Source organism: Megalobrama amblycephala, linkage group LG1 (assembly GCF_018812025.1).
Source record: "Megalobrama amblycephala isolate DHTTF-2021 linkage group LG1, ASM1881202v1, whole genome shotgun sequence".
NCBI classification, from domain to species: domain Eukaryota; kingdom Metazoa; phylum Chordata; class Actinopteri; order Cypriniformes; family Xenocyprididae; genus Megalobrama; species Megalobrama amblycephala.
The window spans coordinates 70,797,914-70,818,329 of record NC_063044.1 but is presented as its reverse complement, the minus strand read 5'-3'; the positions used below and the strand labels follow the sequence as shown (position 1 = coordinate 70,818,329).

At 37.2% G+C, this 20,416-nt stretch overlaps 2 protein-coding genes and 1 long non-coding RNA gene across 3 annotated transcripts; all 3 read left to right on the top strand.

Moving 5' to 3' along the window:
* The first annotated feature begins 7,904 nt into the window (after nt 1–7,904).
* On the top strand, nt 7,905–8,576 carry LOC125248451 (pregnancy zone protein-like). Its single transcript, XM_048160330.1, has 2 exons — nt 7,905–8,241; nt 8,345–8,576. The coding sequence occupies exons 1-2, from the start codon at nt 8,099–8,101 to the stop codon at nt 8,550–8,552; spliced, it is 351 nt and encodes a 116-aa protein (XP_048016287.1). The 5' UTR covers nt 7,905–8,098; the 3' UTR covers nt 8,553–8,576.
* Nucleotides 8,577–8,859: 283 nt separating this feature from the next.
* Nucleotides 8,860–9,768, top strand: LOC125249124. The gene is made up of 3 exons (XR_007180505.1): nt 8,860–9,018; nt 9,114–9,165; nt 9,256–9,768. It is a non-coding gene; the product is annotated as an uncharacterized LOC125249124 (long non-coding RNA).
* A 1,341-nt stretch (nt 9,769–11,109) lies between these two features.
* Nucleotides 11,110–12,798, top strand: LOC125248478 (alpha-2-macroglobulin-like protein 1). Its single transcript, XM_048160380.1, has 7 exons — nt 11,110–11,179; nt 11,261–11,638; nt 11,709–12,083; nt 12,192–12,273; nt 12,362–12,445; nt 12,531–12,636; nt 12,721–12,798. The coding sequence occupies exons 3-7, from the start codon at nt 12,064–12,066 to the stop codon at nt 12,759–12,761; spliced, it is 333 nt and encodes a 110-aa protein (XP_048016337.1). The 5' UTR covers nt 11,110–11,179; nt 11,261–11,638; nt 11,709–12,063; the 3' UTR covers nt 12,762–12,798.
* Nucleotides 12,799–20,416: the final 7,618 nt, after the last annotated feature.

Below are 20,416 nucleotides of genomic sequence, written 5' to 3'. Positions count from 1 at the left end.
TGGTGTTCAAGCATCTGGATGAATCGGTAAGCTCTATTCGGGAGGAAGCTGTCTACGGTATAGACTTAAGGAAGACCTCAAAGGGTCTACTTATCGCTCATCTGAATGTTAGGAGCTTACTTCCAAAGATCACGGAGATAAGACTGCTATGTTCTGAGCTCAAGTTGTCAGTACTTGGGTGTAGCGAAACATGGTTGGACGATTCGATTTTGGATTCTGAAATCGGAATTGCAAATTATAGTTTGATAAGAAGAGATCGAAATCGTAAGGGAGGAGGTGTATGTGTATATGTCCGATCTGATTTGACGTACAATGTTAGAAATGATTTGGACTGTGCTTGTATTGAGGCTGTGTGGATGGACATCTTATTACCAAAAAGCAAGCCTATTTTAATTGGATCACTGTATCGTCCACCTGATCAGAGTGATTTTTATGAGTTGCTGGAAGGGGTTTTAAATGAAGGTCTGAAACTCCATGATTCAGAGGTTATAATTTGTGGGGATTTAAACACGGATATGTTGAAAAGTGACTCCGTAATGTATAAGTCCTTTAAAAAAATTGTTTTTTTTTTTTTTTTTTTTTTTTTTTTCATTGAAACAAATTAAGGTGCCAACTAGAATTATGCCAAAGTCTCAGTCCGTTATTGATGTAATACTGGTATCTGACTCAGTGAAGATAGGCTGCAGTGGTGTTATTGATTGTTGAGTGATCACTGTTTAATATATATATATATATATATATATATATATATATATATATATATATATATATATATATATATATATATATATATATATATATATATATATATATATTTTTTTTTTTTTTTTTTTTTATTATAAGTGTTGAAGACCAAATTTAATGGACATAATACTGTATCTGTGAGATCTATGAAAAAATATAGACCTGATTTATTTTGTGAGGAATTGGGAAAGGTTGATTGGTCATATGTATTGGGTTGTAAGGATGTTGATAAAGCTTGGGTGTGTTTTAAGGAATTATTTTGTCAGGTTTTAGATAGGGTAGCTCCTGTTAAGAAAGTAAGAGTTAAACAACGATCAGAACCTTGGATCTCTAATGAAATATTAGGTCGGCTGAAATTTAAGGAATGACTGTTTTAAGAAGTATAAGAATGATTTGAAAGTTAGTAGTTTTGAGCTTTATAAATTAAGAAGAAATGAGGTTAGGGATATAATAAGAGAAGCAAAAAGAAATTATTTTAAGGATAAGATAAATGAAAATAGACATGAACCAAAAAAGCTTTGGGGAGTGTTAAAGAATTTAGGTTATTCAAATGCGGTAAATATGAAGTCTTCAAAATTTAATATAAAGGTGGAGGAGAATTTAATTTCTAATCCAAAAGAAGTTGCTGACATTTTTAATCAGTATTTTATATCATTAGCTAGTAAATTATATAATTATCTTCCAGGAAGACCTGATATTTATAATGAAAAGCAAGTGCAATCTTTTTTTCGGCAGTGTGGAATTATTCAGGATTCCTTTAAGTTGAGATCAATTACTGAAAGTGACGTTTTTAAATGTATAAACAAATTAAAAATAAATAAGGCTCCTGGGATTGATAATATTTCGGCTAAATTTTTTATGGATTCCGCTAGAGTAACTGCTCCTTATGTATCATATATTTTAAACTTATCAGTTCAGCAAGGTAAAATACCAAGAGAGTTTAAAAGTGCTAGAGTTATACCATTATATAAAACGGGTTGTAAGTTAAATATGAATAATTATAGGCCTGTTTCTGTCTTAGGTGTGGTGTCTAAGATTATGGAAAGACTTATTTATGACCAGATTGAAAGTTATATTCGTAAAAGTAATATCTTGTACGATTTACAGTTTGGGTTTAGGCCTTTACATTCAACAGAAACTTGTTTATTATATGACAGATAAAATAAGGAAAGCGGTTGACAATGGAAAATATTGTGGGATGGTTATGTTGGACCTTCAGAAGGCATTTGATACCGTAGACCATAAAATTTTAATGTACAAGTTAAAGGCTGTTGGGTTTGATGAGAAATCCCTCAGGTGGGTTCAGTCCTACCTTAATGATAGGAGTCAGAGGGTTGATATTAAGGGTATATTATCTAGTCCTTTATTTATTAATTGTGTAGTTCCTCAAGGAAGTATATTAGGTCCCTTATTTTTTCTTTTATATATAAATGTAGGGAAAACACCCTAGGAAGTAAAATTAGCTCAAATGAAATATTTATAGGGAATTATAAAGATTTGTTTAGATTACGACCAAGCAACTGATTCGTCCAGCGTTCATTTGCTCGAGCCGTAATAAGCTCTTGTAACGGATATAAATATCCAACAATCGTGAAAATCCTGATTAAAGCAGGTAGCTTGATCACAGTTTAAGACATTAAATCATAAAGCACATAATACAAGACACTTTCTTTTAAAATCTACAAGAGATTTTATTTATTCTAACACAAACTAATCTAACACAAAGGCACACACACACACACACACACACACACACACACACACACACACACACACACACACACACACACACACACACACACACACACACACACACACACACACACACACACACACACACACACATTCATACGCGTTGCAGTAAGAAGGAAATGAGAGAGAAAGATATCTCTCTTTTGAAAGAGAGAGAGAGAGGGAGAGAGAGAGAGGGAGAGAGAGAGAGTGATCTGATTAACCGAATTCCTATCAATGCATTTCAAAGACCAGAACGAACCATGAATCATTCGTTTAAATGCACCAGTTCAGTTTTCATCTGGAGGTACTTGCTTGCGTTGACTTAAAGGTGAATTTCCCTCGTCGTGCAGAGGACGGTTTCCCAAGTCGATGATTGGTCCAGATCAGGTCCGTGTGGGACAATGAAACGAAGTCTCTTTGTCGCTGGAGTTGAAGCGGCAAAAGTCGTTGGTTGAACTTTGCGGCGAAACTTAGGACACAAGACTTTCAGCGGTAAAGGAAAATTAAGTAAAGAAAAGAAAAGTGAGTGAAGGTTGGATGGCTTGAATGAGCGGCTTGTCTGTTCTTCTTGTCACTCCATTGTTCTTGGTACTTGTCTGGGCTTCTTTTCCCAGAACAGAACCAACTCCCTGTTCGTTTACTAACCAACTTCTCCCGTTCACTATCTTGCAATATGATCATTTAAACTTAGTTGTTTGTCACCCCTCTGAGGAGTCCTGGCCAATCAGACATTGTCCTGTTTCAAGAGGGCCTTCCTCTGCCCCCAATAAAACATAAGTGTTACATCCTGTTTCTGCTTCAGCAGAGAGTGCCATTTTAACATAATTTCTATTAAATGGAATACAATACATTTTAAACAGATTTCATTCAAGTCAGGATATAGGAAAGGGGGAAAGAATCAAATTAAGTCCAAATAAGGCATACTTTCAGTCATTCAGTCAAGAGTTAACACATTTACATGAATTGTGAGTGTTCTAAAGCCTAACTGTTTACAGGTAGTACTTGTGGACACATAATGCAAAATGTATGTAGTTAAAAGATGTTTGATAAGTCCGTTAAAATTGTTGGAACAATTTTGAGGCAGATTTATTTGTTCAACAGTCTCTTTGGCTTTCCTGTGAAGTAAGGAAACAAAAGGGTCTGGATTGTCTCTCTGTCTTCTTGGGTGACCCTTTGGTATGTTGCTTCTGCTATCAGGAAGCATGTGTCGTAAAAGTCATCAGCCTGGCTTTATCTGCAGACGGGCTGGAGCCGGAACCTCAATTCTGAATTAGAATTATGTTTTGAAAGAATCATCTGAATGATTCATTTGTCTGGTTCGTCCACAGTTCCTACATAAATGACCTTAAAGTAGCATGTTCAGAGGAACTTTTTCTTTATGCTGATGATGCAGCAGTTTTAGTGTTTCATCATGATAAGGGGGTCTTAGAGGAAATAATGAATTCACAGTTACAAGAGATGTCCAAATGGTTTTTAGATAATAAGCTTTCCCTACATGCAGGCAAAACTGAGGCCATTCTCTTTGCATCTAAAAGGAAATTGAATAAGGATGGTACTTTTTTGATTAAGATTAACAATATGGAAATAGAGGCAAAAAATGTAGTAAACTATTTGGGTTGTTTAATAGATAATAAATTATCAGGTGATTTTATGGCTAGAAAGGTATTTACAAAAATATGTGGTAAAATTAAGTTTTTAGCTAGGCAAGTTGACTTATTGGATGTTCAGTCCTTAAAATTGTTGGCAGGAACCTTGATTCAGCCCCATTTTGATTATGCTACCTCCTTCTGGTACAGTAGTTGTTCTCAAGGTATAAAAGATAAATTGCAAAAGGCTCAAAATAAATTAGTTAGAATTATTTTAAAAGTGCATTCACAAACACATTTGTATAGTGAATCATTTAAGGAGTTGGGTTTATTGACTGTGGAAAAAAGGGTGCTTTTTTTAAAATTGGGTATGACTCATAAAATTGTTAATAATGTAGTTCCAAGTTATTTAGAAAATTATTTTTACATGGTGAGACAGCATTATTCCTATGGTACTAGGGGTAGAAATTAATATTTGTCCATGCAAATTTAAAAGTTTGGTAGGGAAGAATACTTTTCCATATACTAGTGCTATTGAATGGAATAAATTATCAGCATTATTAAAGGGAGTAAAAGATTTTGGGAGATTTAAAAGTTTGGTAAAAAGATGGTTGTTTGGTGATATAAGCTAGCTTGCTTTGTGGCGTGTCTATTGTCATAAGTGAATGTATTTTTATTTTATATGTTTTTTAAGTTGATTGGGAGATACTGTTGCTCTGTTACTTCTGTATGTAGCCTCTATTCTTTATATTAACATCGAGGGCCGCAATGGAAATAAGCCAGTGGCTTTATTGTGTTTTATCCTCGACAGTTTTTTATGAAGTGTATGGGATACTTGTTATTTTGTACAATTTTTATAAAGGCTTGTCAAATAAAAAAACTAAAACTAAACTAAATCAGCAATCAGGGTTCATTACATTTTCTTAAAATACACTAACCAATAGGCTTGGTGTGAGACCATTGTTCTAAACCAGTGTTTTTTCCTTTATTAAAGGGTGGAGTGGGTGACGACGTGTGTATGTGCTGCTGTTCATCCTTTCTGTCTCTCAGGTTCCCAAAGGCGTCCCCATGACTTACACTCTGCAGCTGAAACAGGTTCTTGCAGTGAAAAATCTCAAGCCGGTGGTCATCAACGTCTAACTACTATCAGACATAATGTAATGCCACAGTTGACATTTTTTCATTTTCACATTTCACTTAAAGGTGCCCTAGAATTAAAAAATTGAATATCTTGGCATAGTTAAATAACAACAGTTAAGTACATGGAAATGACATACAGTGAGTCTCAAACTCCATTGTTTCTCAACATAACACCAACTGTTACGTAACAGTCAGGATCATTAATATGTACGCCCCCAATATTTGCATATGCCAGCTCATGTTCAAGGCATTAGACAAGGGCAGGACATCTGGATCTGTGCACAGCTGAATCATCAGACTAGGTAAGCAAGAACAATAGCGAAAAATGGCAGATGGAGCAATAATAACTGACATGATCCATGATATTTTTAGTGATATTTGTAAATTGTCTTTCTAAATGTTTCGTTAGCATGTTGTTAATGTACTGTTAAATGTGGTTAAAGTTACCATCGTTTCTTACTGTATTCACGGAGATATGACTGTCGTTATTTTCATTTTTTAAACTCTTGCAGTCTATATAATTCATAAACACAACTTCATTCTTTATGAACACAACTTTATTCTTCATTCTTTATGAGGGTTATATTAGCTGTGTGAACTTTGTTTATGCTGTTAAAGGCAAGCGCGAGCTCCGGGGGTGGGGGAGCACGAGAATTTAAAGGGGCCGCAGCCTGAATCGGCGCATATTTAATGATGCCCCAAAATAGGCAATTAAAAAAAAAAGAATAAAAAAAAATCTATGGGGTATTTTGAGCTGAAACTTCACAGACACATTCAGGGGACACCTTAGACTTATATTACATCTTTTGAAAACACGTTCTATGGCACGTTTAAAAGTATCAGAATCAGCAGTGATAGGAGATCAACAATATAGCATTTGGATTCCGGGCATTACTTCTGGTTCTGGAAAATATTAAGAAAGGTCAAGAACAAAGACCCTAAAGACTGATCACCCCATAATTGTTGATTTTAACTAAATTAGATCTTTTAAAGAAGGAAAACTTTAATATCTTTTGCTGGGTTCCAAGTCACATTGGACTAACTGGTAATGAGAGAGCGGACACGACTGCCAGGGATGTGCTTGACCTGGAAATATATGACTGTCAAATAACACCTGCTGATTTTTAATCCAGTAATAAATTTATACACCACTCACAAGTGGCAGAAAGAATGGGATGAAAATAAAAATAATAAACTGTATAAAATAAACCCCAGTATAAAAAGAAATCCCTTCCATAACTTCAAATCAAGACACGATCAAGTTGTCTTCACCAGGTGCAGACTGGGGCACTCAAGACTTACCCGTGGGTTTTTATTAATAGGCGAAGTTCCTCCTTTATGTCTCTCATGTCAAGTTCCTTTGACTGTTAAAGGGATAGTTCACCCAAAAATGAAAATTTGATGTTTATCTGCTTACCCCCAGCGCATCCAAGATGTAGGTGTCTTTGTTTCTTCAGTAGAACACAAATGATGATTTTTAACTGCAACCGCTGCCGTCTGTCAGTGGTATAATGCAAGTCAGCGGGAACTTGGACAATAAGAGTAAATAAAACACGATAGACAAATCCAAATTAAACCCTACGGCTCGTGACGACACATTGATGTCTTAAGACACGAAACGATCGGTTTGTGTGAGAAACCGAACAGTATTTATATAATTTTTTACCTCTAATACACCACTATGTCCAACTGCATTCATCACTCGATTCGTTTGGTCTGATCTGCCGCTGTCAGAGCGCGAAACTACTTTGCAAAACTACTGCACTGGTGAGTGTTGTAGTCGTTGTAGTCCAGAGCTGCGCTTGGAATATTTACGACAGTGTGAATGTAAATTTTATGGATGATATTGACCTTTCTGTTTGCCATGTAAATAGCCTTGATGCTAACATGGCGTAAAAACTAAATAAATAAACGAAATCAAGTGTCATTCACGCTCCACCGCTTATTTTAGTTTCATACAGATTACACTGTAGGAGAATGTTTTAAATGTGATTTATTGTATTTAAAAGTACACATTTCAAGCTTTCTTAAGATGTGTGTTTCATGTTTGTGTGATTATTCGCTGAGTTTCAGTTTCAGAAAGTTTCTCATGAGACGGACTGCTGAAAGCACACCGTTATCTTTATTTTACCAAAGCAGAGAGATGTGAGTACACAAATAAAAATAAACCATTTATAGTTTATAATGATGTCTTGCACTTATCTGTATGGCCAAAAATGATGGAGCATTTTAAGTTGTTTCCGCTGTCATGAGGAAACATTAAATGCTCTTAATGATCAGAAACATGCTTTATCTTCAAATCCAAGCAATGGAAACATCTTGAGGGCTGGTTAAGATTGAAATAAAAGACTTGCGATGATTCTTTTACAATGTATTACGTATCATTAGCAGTATTTAAAATAATGTGTTATGTTTTAAAAGCTATACGACAGGGGTCCCCAAACTTGTTCCTGGAGGGCCGGTGTCCTGCAGAGTTTAGCTCCAACTTGCATCAGCACGCCTTCCTGGAAGTTTCTAGTATGCTTAGTATCTGAATGTACGCGAACCTGTCTGCCTGAAGTACAAAGACCTGATATATTTTCGACGCTTCCCCAGTGGTAAGTCTACACAGTTGGATATATATATATATATATATATATATATATATATATTTTTTTTTTTTTTTTTTTTCTTTCCTATGAAAATGACTTGGAGAAACAGGAAAAACCTTAAGTTCACCAAGTTGTTTAGTGTTGTGGTGGAGGGTTTAAGTATGCAAATATTAATGCAATGAGGGATTGTTGATCCTTTGTAGCTTCAGAACTAAAGTGCATGCAAAAAGCAAGAAATTCTAGTCTTGATGTCTTTTTGCTTCAGTGTACTATGGGGAAGTACAGCCATTTGCGGTGGCTGCAATGGCCCCTGCAATGCCCCCTGCTCCGGACCCTGCTCTGGACCCTGCTCCAGTAGCAGAAAGTAGTGATAGCAGTGCCACCTATGATGTGACCGTCAGGACTTACTTTCCAGAAACGTGGATCTGGCAACTTGCTGAAGTGGGGTTAGTGAAGCATGTCTTCATTTCAGCACTTGACCCCATCTAAAGCCACGATTCTCTCCTATCCCATTTTTCCTAACTTGTACTTTTCTGGTATGTTCCTCAGAGCTACTGGATCCACACAAGTTCCCCTCAAGGTTCCTGACACCATCACCACATGGGAGATGGAGGCATTCTGTCTGTCCTCCAAAGGTTTTGGTCTCGCTCCTCCTGCCAAGGCCACGGTCTTCAGCTATCTGTCCAAATGCATCATGGTATGTTTTATTTATAATGGATCTACAGTGTATATACAGAAGATCCCTGTCTTTGCTTAATGTGCACTGTTGTTGTTCGGCAGATTCGAGTAACTCCAGCTCAGTCATCGGCCTTTACTCTAAAACTGTTGAATGATCCGTATTCATCCTGTCTCTGTGCCAATGGGAGAAAAACCTTTAAATGGGGTTTCACAGCTTCTGTTCTCGGTCAGTTTTTGGCCATCTGTCTCTAATTTGAAATGTTTGAGGTGTTACTCCCTATAGTACTCTTGATGCCTAGCAACTGGCTTTCATGATGAATAATCAGTGGGTAAATATAGTTTATGCTTAGAGAAGCAATGATCACGATCACAACTAAAATGCGTTTTATCGTGTATTCTAACTCGCTACCTCTTTCTTTGCAGGAGCTGTCAATGTGACGGTCAATGCTTCAGCTGAACAATCCCAAACTCTGTGTGGCAATGAGGTTGTGACTGTGCCGACAAGGGGACGCGTTGATGTAGTCACTCAAAGTCTACTTGTCCTGGTCTGTGTGTTCACCATATTTCTGGATAATGTAGTGCATTGTGCTTTTTACTGATGTGATGTGTGGTTGTTTTTATTTATTTTTTTAAAATATAGCCTGAAGGAGTTGAGAGGACAAACACCCAGAATTGGTTACTGTGTCCAAAGGGTTTGTTTGCAATCAGTTGTTCCCAAACACATTCTCTCTGTACAGCCAAACATTAGCCTAATGCTCAGTGCTGTTCTGTTTGGTCTGCAGGAAACGTTCTTTCTGAAGACGTGACTCTGACATTTCCAACAAACATGATCCAGGGATCAGCCAAATGCTCTGTTTCTGTCCTTGGTAAAGGGGTTCATTGAAGCAAACACTGATATTCACCAGAATAACTTGGGCTTCTGATGTAGGTTTTTGGCTTGACCACTTGTTTCTCTTCCCCTCATAGGAGACTTAATAGGTCGTGCACTAAAGAATCTGGATGGGTTATTGCGGATGCCGTATGGCTGTGGAGAACAGAATATGGGTGTTCTTGCTCCCAATATTTACATTCTGCAGTACCTGGAAGTAACGGCGCAGCTCACTGCAGCCATCTGAGAGACCGCCATAGGCTACCTTCAGAGAGGTGTGTATGACAATCAATTTACTCATGCTTTTTACTTCAGAGTTGGACTACTGTAATACTCTATACATGGGTTTGCCTAATTCACCTGACAATTGACTGACCTGACAAATGACCAGGCTACTGACTGGCACTAAAATCCATCAACACATTACTCCTGTGCTTGCCTCTCTCCACTGGCTACCAGTTATGTCCTGGATTGATTTTAAGATTTTGCTTGCTTTTTTTTTTTTTTTTTTTTTTTTTTTTTTTTTTAAAAAGCTTTGCATGGTATTATACGTGATCTTGTCCCATACAATGCCTCAAGATCCTTACGCTCAGCCAATCAATTTCTTTTTCCTCACTCACGTTATAAAACTAATGGTGACCGGGCTTTCTCTGTGGCTGCTTCTCAACTCTGGAACAGTCTGCCTTTCAATATTAGATCTTCCACTTCTGTTTCTACATTTTTAAATGCACTTTAAAAACTTGTTTGTATTCTTTGTCTTAAAGGATTAGTTCCCATTCAAAATTGTTCCTTATAATTTACTCACCCCCATGTCATCCAAGATGTTCATGTCTTTCTTTCCTGGTCGAAAAGAAATGAAGGTTTTGGATAAACATTCCAGCATTATTCTCCTTATAGTGGCCAAACGGTTGAAGGTCAAAATTGCAGTTTCAGTGCAGCTTTAAAGGGCTTTAAACGATACCAGACGAGGAATATGGGTCTTATCTAGAGAAACCATCTGTTAAACGCATCTTACGCTGTATGTCCTACGCCTTCCCTAATACAGAAAGCAGAAGCACGTGCAAGGCGATCACTTGTTTATAAAGCATATACATTGCATATACGTTTCACTAGATAAGACCCTTATTCCTCATTTGGTATCGTTTTGAAGCTGCAATGAAACTGTAATTTTGACCTTCAGCCATTTGGAGAGACCACTGAAGTCCACTATAAGGAGAATGTACAGCACTTTGGTTGCAACCTGTTTTGAAATGTGCTTTAGAAATTAATAAAATTACTTATTTTTAAACTCTGGATACTAAGTTCTAAGGACGTTCAGTTCTTACTATTGGAGCATGTCTAATTTCTTGTGGTTTTTGACCTGAACAGGATACCAAGGACAACTGAACTACAAGCACAATGATGGTTCATTCAGCACATTTGGTTTTGATGAATCAAATACATGGTGAGTATGACAGTTCTGTTGTGTGTAGTCTGTGGTGGCACCAGCGGTTTGTAAGTTCAGTTTGTGACCACTTCTCCATGGCCAGGTTGACCGCCTTTGTCCTGAGGACTTTTGGTCTAGCGAGGCAATTTATCTTCATTGATCCGAATGTCCTGCAGAGCGCAAAGGATTGGTTGATCAGCAAGCAGGGTTCAGATGGCTGTTTCATGCAGCAGGGAACTTTGTACCACTATGAAATGAAGGTGGTCACATGTTTCTTCAAATGGTCCATAATGTATTAAAAGGCTGAGACTGTTCTAAATTTATACTGGTGTTTTAGGGTGGCGTTGATGATAATGTCACCATGACTGCCTACATCATTGCATCACTGCTTGAACTAGGTGTCCCCACCACGGTAAAAACTCCAGTAGTTGTATGAACTCCTTGCAGATGACCTTGTTCTGACTGTAATCTTGACGCTTGCTTTGGTTTTCAGGATCCTGTCATCACCAACGCTCTGTCATGCTTGAGGCCTGTCGTTGGGAACTTGAGAAACACTTACATTACAGCTCTGCTGGCCTACACCTTCAGTCCTGCTGGAGAGACCAGCACTCGATCACAACTAGCCTCTTGATGTTGCTTCATCAGGTTCTTTGACATCAACTTTCTGCCCTCCGTATTGTCTTCAGGTTCAAAGCTCCATTGGTCTCGGACTTCATCTGGTGATACTCTGGCGGTGGAGATCAGCTCTTATGTGCTGCTAGCGGTTCTCACTAAACAGCCTCTCGCAACTGCAACTCTGAGCTATGCTAACCGCATTGTCAACTGGCTCGTGACCCAGCAGAATCCCTATGGAGGCTTCTCCTCCACCCAGGTAGCTCTGACCACCAAACATGACCTCAATCACTTATGAGTGGAGTTTTTAATCTGGTGCTTGTTTTTAGGACACTGTGGTGGCTCTTCATGCCCTGTCTGTGTATGCTGCTAAAGTCCTCAGTGGCAGGAGGAGAGTCTTATAGCTTCACCGTGAATCGGGACAACAGGCTGCTGTATCAGGAGAAGCCGCTGAAGAACATTACTGGCAAATATAGTGTTAAAGCATCAGGGTCCTATTGTGTGTCTGTGGAGGTCTGTATCTTCACCCCCTCCATTTCTGTTTGTTGCACGTCCTAATTCTGTTTTACTTTGCAATCATAGATCGCATGTTTCTACAACATCCCGACACCTATTAAAGTTGTCAGAGCACTGAGTGTCGAAGCAAAGGTGAAGGGAGACTGCCGACCGCTTGGAGCCAATCTCATGTTGAACTTCACAGTGAAGTAAGAACAGATTTGACTCTTAAAATCAGCTCACGTTTATGGCTCTACTACTCTGAAAGTTGCTTTCTTGTCCCTATTAACTAAACCTCTTTATTCCCCTTCATTCAGTTACAATGGTCCAAAAGAAAGTACTAACATGGTTATCGTGGACATTAAACTCCTGTCTGGCTTCACGACAGATACGTCACTGGTTTGTATGTTAGGATGTCTTGTAAAATCCCAAGATTCTTGAAGCTCGTTCAGATGTAATCATGCATGTCATTGTGCATGTTCATCAGCTTGGATCTCCACCCAAATCGTTTGCCCCGCTAGTGGAGCGGGTTGATGCTGAAGATGATCGTGTTCTAGTTTATCTGAAAGAGGTGAGACTTTGTACACTGGGTATATTCACTAGCTGCCATCTTGAGTGTGGTGTATGTGCTGCTGTTGATCTTTTCTGTTTTGCAGGTTCTCAAACAATTCCCCATAACTTACACTCTACGACTGAATCAGGTTCTTGCAGTGAAAAATCTCAAGCCAGCGGTCATCAACGTTTATGACTACTATCAGACAAGTATACCATCACAGACTCATCCGTCTGGCTGAATTTCCTGTAGAATCGCCTGTATGCTCAAGTTAATTTCTTGTCCTCTTTCAGGTGATCAGTTTGAGACGACATACGCATCCCCCTGTCCATGATTGTGCTGTAGTACTGGCCACAAAACATGAATCAAATAAACAAATAAACAATCAGTGATTTTGTGTTGCCTGTTTGTGGATTAAAGTTTGAGACTTCCAGCTTAGAATAAACTTCTGCAGTGTTCATGAGTTTGTGACTTCAGTTCCTTACAACATGGCTGAAATGCAGATCAATTGGTCATTGGCTATTAACTTTTACTTCAATCACTTTCAGTATTTGGGTTATTTCAAATGCTCCCATATTGCTACAATTTTCATAGACTGGTATGTCAATTGTTTTTGTTCCTTTTAATAAAAAAAAAAAAAAGAAGCCTTAAAGTAATCTGTAAATAATGGAAGGTTACAAATGGTATTTTAGGTATTTGAGGAATAACTTCAAAAGGCTTTCCTAACCTTGTTTCCTTTTTAATTTTAAATGTACACTAAGCATTTTTGAATGTGGCTCAAACGATATCTGACATCTCTTCAGTCTAATACAATGTTATATTGAACATTGAGCAATAATTGATGTAAGATGGCAATGTCAACTAAAATATGTCTGCTGCATTACATCTACATTCTAAACATCAAAGCAGTATAAGTATCTTAAACATTTGGAGGAGTTGGGAAGGGGGTCACATTTTTCTTTTTGGTCCTCAAAATAATACTTGTAAGTTTTAATTTGTCCAGTCTTTTCTGGTGTACATGGCAAATACCTGAACACCCTGAACACGAATTATCTGGTTCAGGAGTGCTTGATTAGGGTTATAGCTGAACTGCCATTTTCCAAAAGGGTATTCGAAATCGAATACTTCCCTACTATACGGGAAAATTAGAAATGGCAAAACAGGATTTCGAATTCATTGTATTCGAAAAGCTAGGCAAAAAGTACCTGGATGTACTCCCTGCAAGATTCTGAAGTGCGCATTCGATGGACCCTTTACGATCACATGAGGCCATGGGAAAGGATTTATGAATGGCAGTAAAGCAACACAACTGATGCTGGTAGGTCATGTGACCGTAACAACATGGCAGATATGTCTGATTTTCATTCATACTACCCATATTCACACCTTATCGAACATACGTTCTTAACGGTCATGAACCTAAAGTCCAGTCAACATGACACAAAGCTGTCTTGTCATTCTATGGAATAGATATATAATACAGAAGAAAGTGTAAAAACTCTGGCTTGGGGTTTTGGAATGACTGTGACATAAAGGTGAATACATTATTTTTATACTATTGTTTTGAGTATAAAATGAGTCAAAGCCACAGGTTTTACTATGTTCTAATAAAGTCTGAGGATTACACTTTTAGTTTCATGAATAATTTTCTAAAAGTGAATTTACTGAAAGGAAATCAGAAAAGCAAAGTAAGCATTCATTTAAAACGTACACGGAAATACTCTTATGGGCCTCGATGTGGTTGCACATGTCCTGGAATGTGTTTTAACTAAAAAAAAAAACATGGATCACAGATCAATCATTAATATCAGATATAAATTTTTAGCACCTGAATACAGCTGTCAATCCCAAACACTGACCGTGTGAAGCTCATCATGTTGTTCTCCAGGTCAGAGGTCATAAGTCATTTCACAGATATAACACAGAGGAACATACAGTGCAGCTCATGTATATCCAGTTCAAATGTTCACATGCTGTGCCTCAAACTCTAAATATCTGTCAATATTTTTAGGCATGTTGTCTGAAGATCAAAGTTTACTGCTGTAACTTAACTACATCAACAAAGTTCATAGTAAAATGATGATATAAAACTTGAACATAAAATACTCTAGAAAAATCAGCATCAGTTTGTTATAATAAATGTTAAGGATTCACATTATGAAGTATTTGCAGGGTTTCTGAAGGTTTTATGAATGTAAATTTAAGACTTTTTTTAAAGATCTTTTTAATTAAGGGGACAAAATACATCAGTATGGTCTATAAATGTCTACCTTTCTTGTATTAGCAATGCTTCAAAGTTTGAAAATACAACTTCCAACAGATCTCCATTATGTTTTCATTTAAGAAATAAATAAAATAAAGCATAATGGAATCGGTCACCTAAAAATGAAAATCCTGTCATCATTTACTCACCCTCAAGTTTTTCCAAACCTGTATGTGTTTCTTTCTTCTGTTGAACACAGAAGGAGATATTTTGAAGAATATGGGTAACCAAACATGATGACTTTCACAGTAAGGAAATCAATGGTGCCCCACAACTGTTTGGTTATCCACATTTTTCAAATGATCTCCAAACAATAAAATATAGAAATATTTTTTACTTGACATTTTGATTAAATTGCAAAAAAAAAAAAAAAAAAAGAAAAAAGAAAAAAGAAAGTGGTGTTCATCCTCATTATTTTTGGCCCTTTTTCCAGTGCAAATGTCATTTACAGTACTAGAGGAGCAAAATGACTAAAATGAAGTGAGTTTGATTAAAACGAACAAATATCCAGTGGGCCCAGAAAAATCTAACAAGTTCTTATCCTCCACTGACAGATATTTATTCTTGTTTGAAGCATAAACTCATTATTGTTCAGTTTCTCAGAAAACAACACTTCATATATTCATTTTGTGCATGCAGTGCATGCAACATTTAATGGCATGACTTCATGAATTTTGACCCCATTTCACAGACAAGGTTTAACCCTAGTCCCAGACTAATATGCATGTTTGAGCCGTTTTAACTGAAAGCAACTTGAACTGACATCTTAAAATATATCAGAGCCATTGTTTCAACTTAAAGGGTTAGTTCACCCAAAAATGGAATTTCTGTCATTAATTTCTCGCCCTCATTTCATTCCACGCCCGTAAGACCTTCGTTCATCTTCGGAACACAAAATAAGATATTTTTGATGAAATCCAAGAGGTTTTTTTTATCCTACATTGAAAGCAACGAAATTACAGCATTCAGTGTCCAGAAAAGACATTGTTATATCAGTCGACGTGACTGCAGTGGTTCAACCTTAATGTAATGAAGCGACGAGAATACTTTTTGTACACAAAAATAAAACAAAATTAACTGCTTTATTCGACAAAATTGTCTCTCCAAAATGAAACCCTTGGAATGACATTAGGGTGAGTAATTAAAGGGGCTCTATGTAGGAATGACACCCAGTGGTCGAAACAGGTACTGCAGTCCAAATTCAAAATATTTTGAATTTCATTTTTGGGTAAACTAACCCTTTAAGATTACACCAGTAATATATTTTTTTCAAACTAAGGTCTAGTGATGGCATTCATGAAGCATTGAAGCTTTTCAGCCAAGTGGTTCACAAAAGGGTTCATTTCTCGAGGCTTCATTTGCTCACAATACCACCCTGTGGTCAAAGAGTGTAAAACAAGCAGATATTACAGATGTGATCTTATACACTGTAGTTTGGTGCCAGTTAACTCTTAGAAATAGCGGTGAAGAAAAAAACTATTTCCACATAGACTAATCTATTTATATGAATAATGTGTGTAAATATATTATTTGGTCAAAATATACAAGAGGGGCAATATTATTATTCTTAAACCACACATTTTGAAGGGATCCCATGGTTTATATATCTGTCAAAATGTCTCGCCAAGATCTGAACCGCTTCCTGAACCAGTCTGGCAGAAGCGAGGCTTCTGATGTCATCAATGACATCATTGGTCTAAAGCGATACAAGCCTTGATACGCGCTTCACTGAAAGCTTTCGGGATTTCTCGACACGCTTTGAAGCCTCAGCACAGAACGCAACGTCACTACTAAGGCCTAATCCTGCCTTAATCTAAGCCCTGTCAGTGAAACCAGGCATAAGACTTTCAGCTCTGATTTAAGACCTTTCTAGGCTTTCATTTGTGGAAATTAGCTCTTTAAAGACCCACAGAAACCCTGCTTTGGGGCATAACTAGGTGGTCTGTAATGATAACCACTATATAACCATCATTAACCATTCGCCCCATAACCAAGCCTAAACAAGTGTGAAACGATGCGGCTCTACTGGACACGCTCCTGCTCCAGCCACACCACGGCCCTCTGCTGGATCAGAATGGTGCTGCGTATGATGGCGAGCAGCTCGTCTGTGCAGCTCCACGTGTTCGGCTCCACCGTACTGAACATCAGAGGAAGAGTCTCCAGCTGCAGCTCCTCCATCTGACAGGCCTCCATCAGGTCCTCCTCTCTGTGCCCCGACAACAGCTTCCTGACACACACACACAAGCGTTTCATTGGGCTTTGCCTGATATCTGATATTTGCTACATTAATTCAGTTCAGTTCAGGAATTGAAACTTAAAAAGGCATTTCCAGTTTAATTCCCAATGCTGAGAGACAGACAGAGACAGATGCGCACCTGAACTTGCGGCTGAACGCAGTTGTGCTGCTGGTGTTGTGCACAGAATGACAGTAGGCTAGTCTAAAGATAACCCCTGTCATAGTCTTCCCAATATTATGAAAAATGCCATTGTATTTAAAGGATAGATTTTGAAGGAAATGGTAAGCTATGCACAATTTATTTTTAAAATATTTGGTCAGTGACGCGTTCATATGCGCTCAATAATCATACAATGTATCATACGATAATTTACAATGCAAATATAAGGCCGGCTGTCTGTTTCAATTAAAAATATGTAAACATCCTAAAATATAGGCTATGTTTACCTTTTAGGCAAAATTGTATAAATTTGATTTATATAAAAAATTAAAAATATTATTTGGCCAGTGGAAAAGAATGAGAATAACTCTTCACTAAAAACATTCCTAAAAGTATTTTATTCAAGTTTGATTCATTTTTTTCTAAAACAAGACAGGGATGGTGAATGATGGCATTTATAGTCATATTTTCCTAATGTCTTGTACCTAAACATGGTGTCGCGTGGATGGGAATATGCATGGAAATTACATGCAGATGACGTAATGCATAGTAAAACTAGGCTTTGTAAGCTCCATGGTGATTTCAGGGAGGAGGAGGGGTGGAGATTCATGTACGCACAATCTTCAGCTGACTGGGTTTTATAAAGCGAATTTTGCGCAGGTTCTGCCGTAAAACTTTTGTGCATACAGGAAATCTGGGTTTTATGCATATGCACACTTTTAGAATGAAATCTACAGAAGGTTTTATAGCCTACTTGAGGCCAAAGGACTCTAATAAAACATGTGAAGTTTGGGGCAGATCGGATATTGTATGCCTGAGTTACAACAACTTCCTTTTTCATGACGAAACATCGAATTTTGTCAGGCCGCCACGGATACGCCATTCAGCGAAAACTCAAGGTCTTCGCAATTTAAAGGCCTTTAGATTAGACTGACCAAATGTGATGTTTATCTGATAAAATCTCTAGTTCGTTAAAACACAACATCTGGAAATGGCAACAACTGCAAAAATTTTGAAGAGAAAATTTGAAATATCACCCCAGTAATTCTCATCTACTCTTTTATGAATACTAAGGATTGGGACATACTTATTTGCTCGCCTATATAGTAGAGAAGTAGGCTGTTTTGAATGCAGCCACCATAGGCTTGTTCAAGATGCATTGGCGCTGCACAGACCGATTTGCGCATGACATCAAAGTACAGAGCGATTCAAAAGCATAAGCGACTCGTATGCTCTCCAAACGCTCTCGTGGTACTTTGATGTCATATGCCAATCGGTCTGCGCAGCGCCAGTGCATCTCGAACAAGCCTGTTGTCTTGGGGAGATGAGAGGGTCTCTTTGGTCTCTTTGTGAAAAACGCAGAAAATTGAACCTGATCCGAATTTTTTTTATGACGGACGAAAGTTTTGGAGGCAGTGTGTAAACGTGATTGACACGTGTGTTATATTGTAAACATACAGTAGGACTGCACTCTTTGTGGATTGTGTCTTACTGTGGGAAAAAAAGAGTGCAAATAGCTTTATTAACTGCAAATTAGTCACTGCAGGGCGCATAAAACTAAATTTAAGATTACCCCAAAACTTAATTGTAATTTAATACATATTTAATTCATTAAAATTATATGTAGGCCTATTTATTTACTTTCATTCAGTACAAAGCATTATATCATCATCATTAGGCAAACAACAGTCATAAATCATTACAAGTCTAATAACCTGGTAGCGATTTTATTTTCTTTAAACAACACAATATAATTAAATTGCAAAATATCAGCATCATTATGTATTCATGTAGTTTTAATAGTCATTACAATTCAAGTCTTATCATAACTGGTAAAACCTGAAAGCCAAAGAAAGAAAACATTGAAATTCTTTACTTTCTTTACACAATATACAATATCACTCAACACTGTTAAATACTATGGTAAAGCCGTAAATGAGTCAATTCCTGTTGTGACATTCCCTTCTCTGCCTCATCTTATTAAATAACCTTTTTATTATAGTAAAAACTACATATTGTTCCCAACAAACATACAGTTTGTTTGACATGCAGTTGATTCATTAAATGATGAGCTGTTTCCTCACAAAAGTGGTTTATTCAGTGCAGTGAAGCCTCTTCTCCTTTGACATCCATTAAAAAAGCCTCTGGTCTCCTTTCTTTCATACCTACAAATCGTGTTAGCATAGCCGTTATGCTTTTTTGGCTGAAGGTTGCAGGCCTGCCTTCCAGTGGCTGTGGCTTTAAAGTTTAAACCAAAGAGATTAGAACCCAAGAGGCGACACTTTGATACTTTTTGGGTAACAGCCACTAGATGGCGCTCCGGTAGTGCGGCCACCATTATGGGCTGAAAATACTAACTGGACCATTGAATCCTTCACATCTTACGCACCCAAAATCAGCGAATTTCACTGCCAAATCAGAAGCGCAATAGAACAGTTTTTTTTTTAATTAAGTCACCAGTAAATTGTATGGCTCCTACAGTAAATGTTGTATTGTCTTATATATGTTTTATTTTACCAGTTGTGGAATCCAACCATTCATCCATCTGAGGTAACGTAGTTAGCCTACTTTATTGAGTATTTCCATTTCATGCAACTTTACACATTTATAAATAGTAAATTAATAATTAATACATTTAAGATCATCATGTTTGCAGCGAACAATATATTTCAGACCTACTGGAGTAATAGTAATATCTAGGTCTGAATTGATATATATATATATATATATATATATATATATATATATATATATATATAATATATGTTGTATAATAGGCCTAATATATATTGTACGTTTTAATGGATCACGCTACAGACATAATGATCTTATAATATATGATGCATTGCTGTGTCCGTTATCATATAATTCACACTTTTGGACACTTTTGCTTTAACGGACATTAGACAACACTGCAAAACCAAGCTGTCATATTCATATATTTATTGTCCAACATTCCCAATTTTTCTCATGCATGTCCTTAATTTAATTTCATATGTTGGTATTAATTCAGTGTTTATAAGCTTTTTAAAGAATTTTAACCCAAACTGACTGGGTTTCTAGAGATAAAAGGTTTTGTGAAAAAAGTGGAAGACTTAAACACAAAGTCTGTAAAATAAACTGTAAAAAGGATTTGATGATCACTATAGTATTTTATTCTGTGTTGTCATCATTCAGGTTGGATTTCAGCTTTAATGTATGTTTTTTTAACAAAGCTGCTGAAATTGCCATAGAAAGTGGACTGAGACTCGCTTTCACCCCAAAATTGTGGAAACGCAGGGCTGCTGCTGGGCGCCGGTGTTGCAGTGGAACGTTCTATTGACTGTCGCT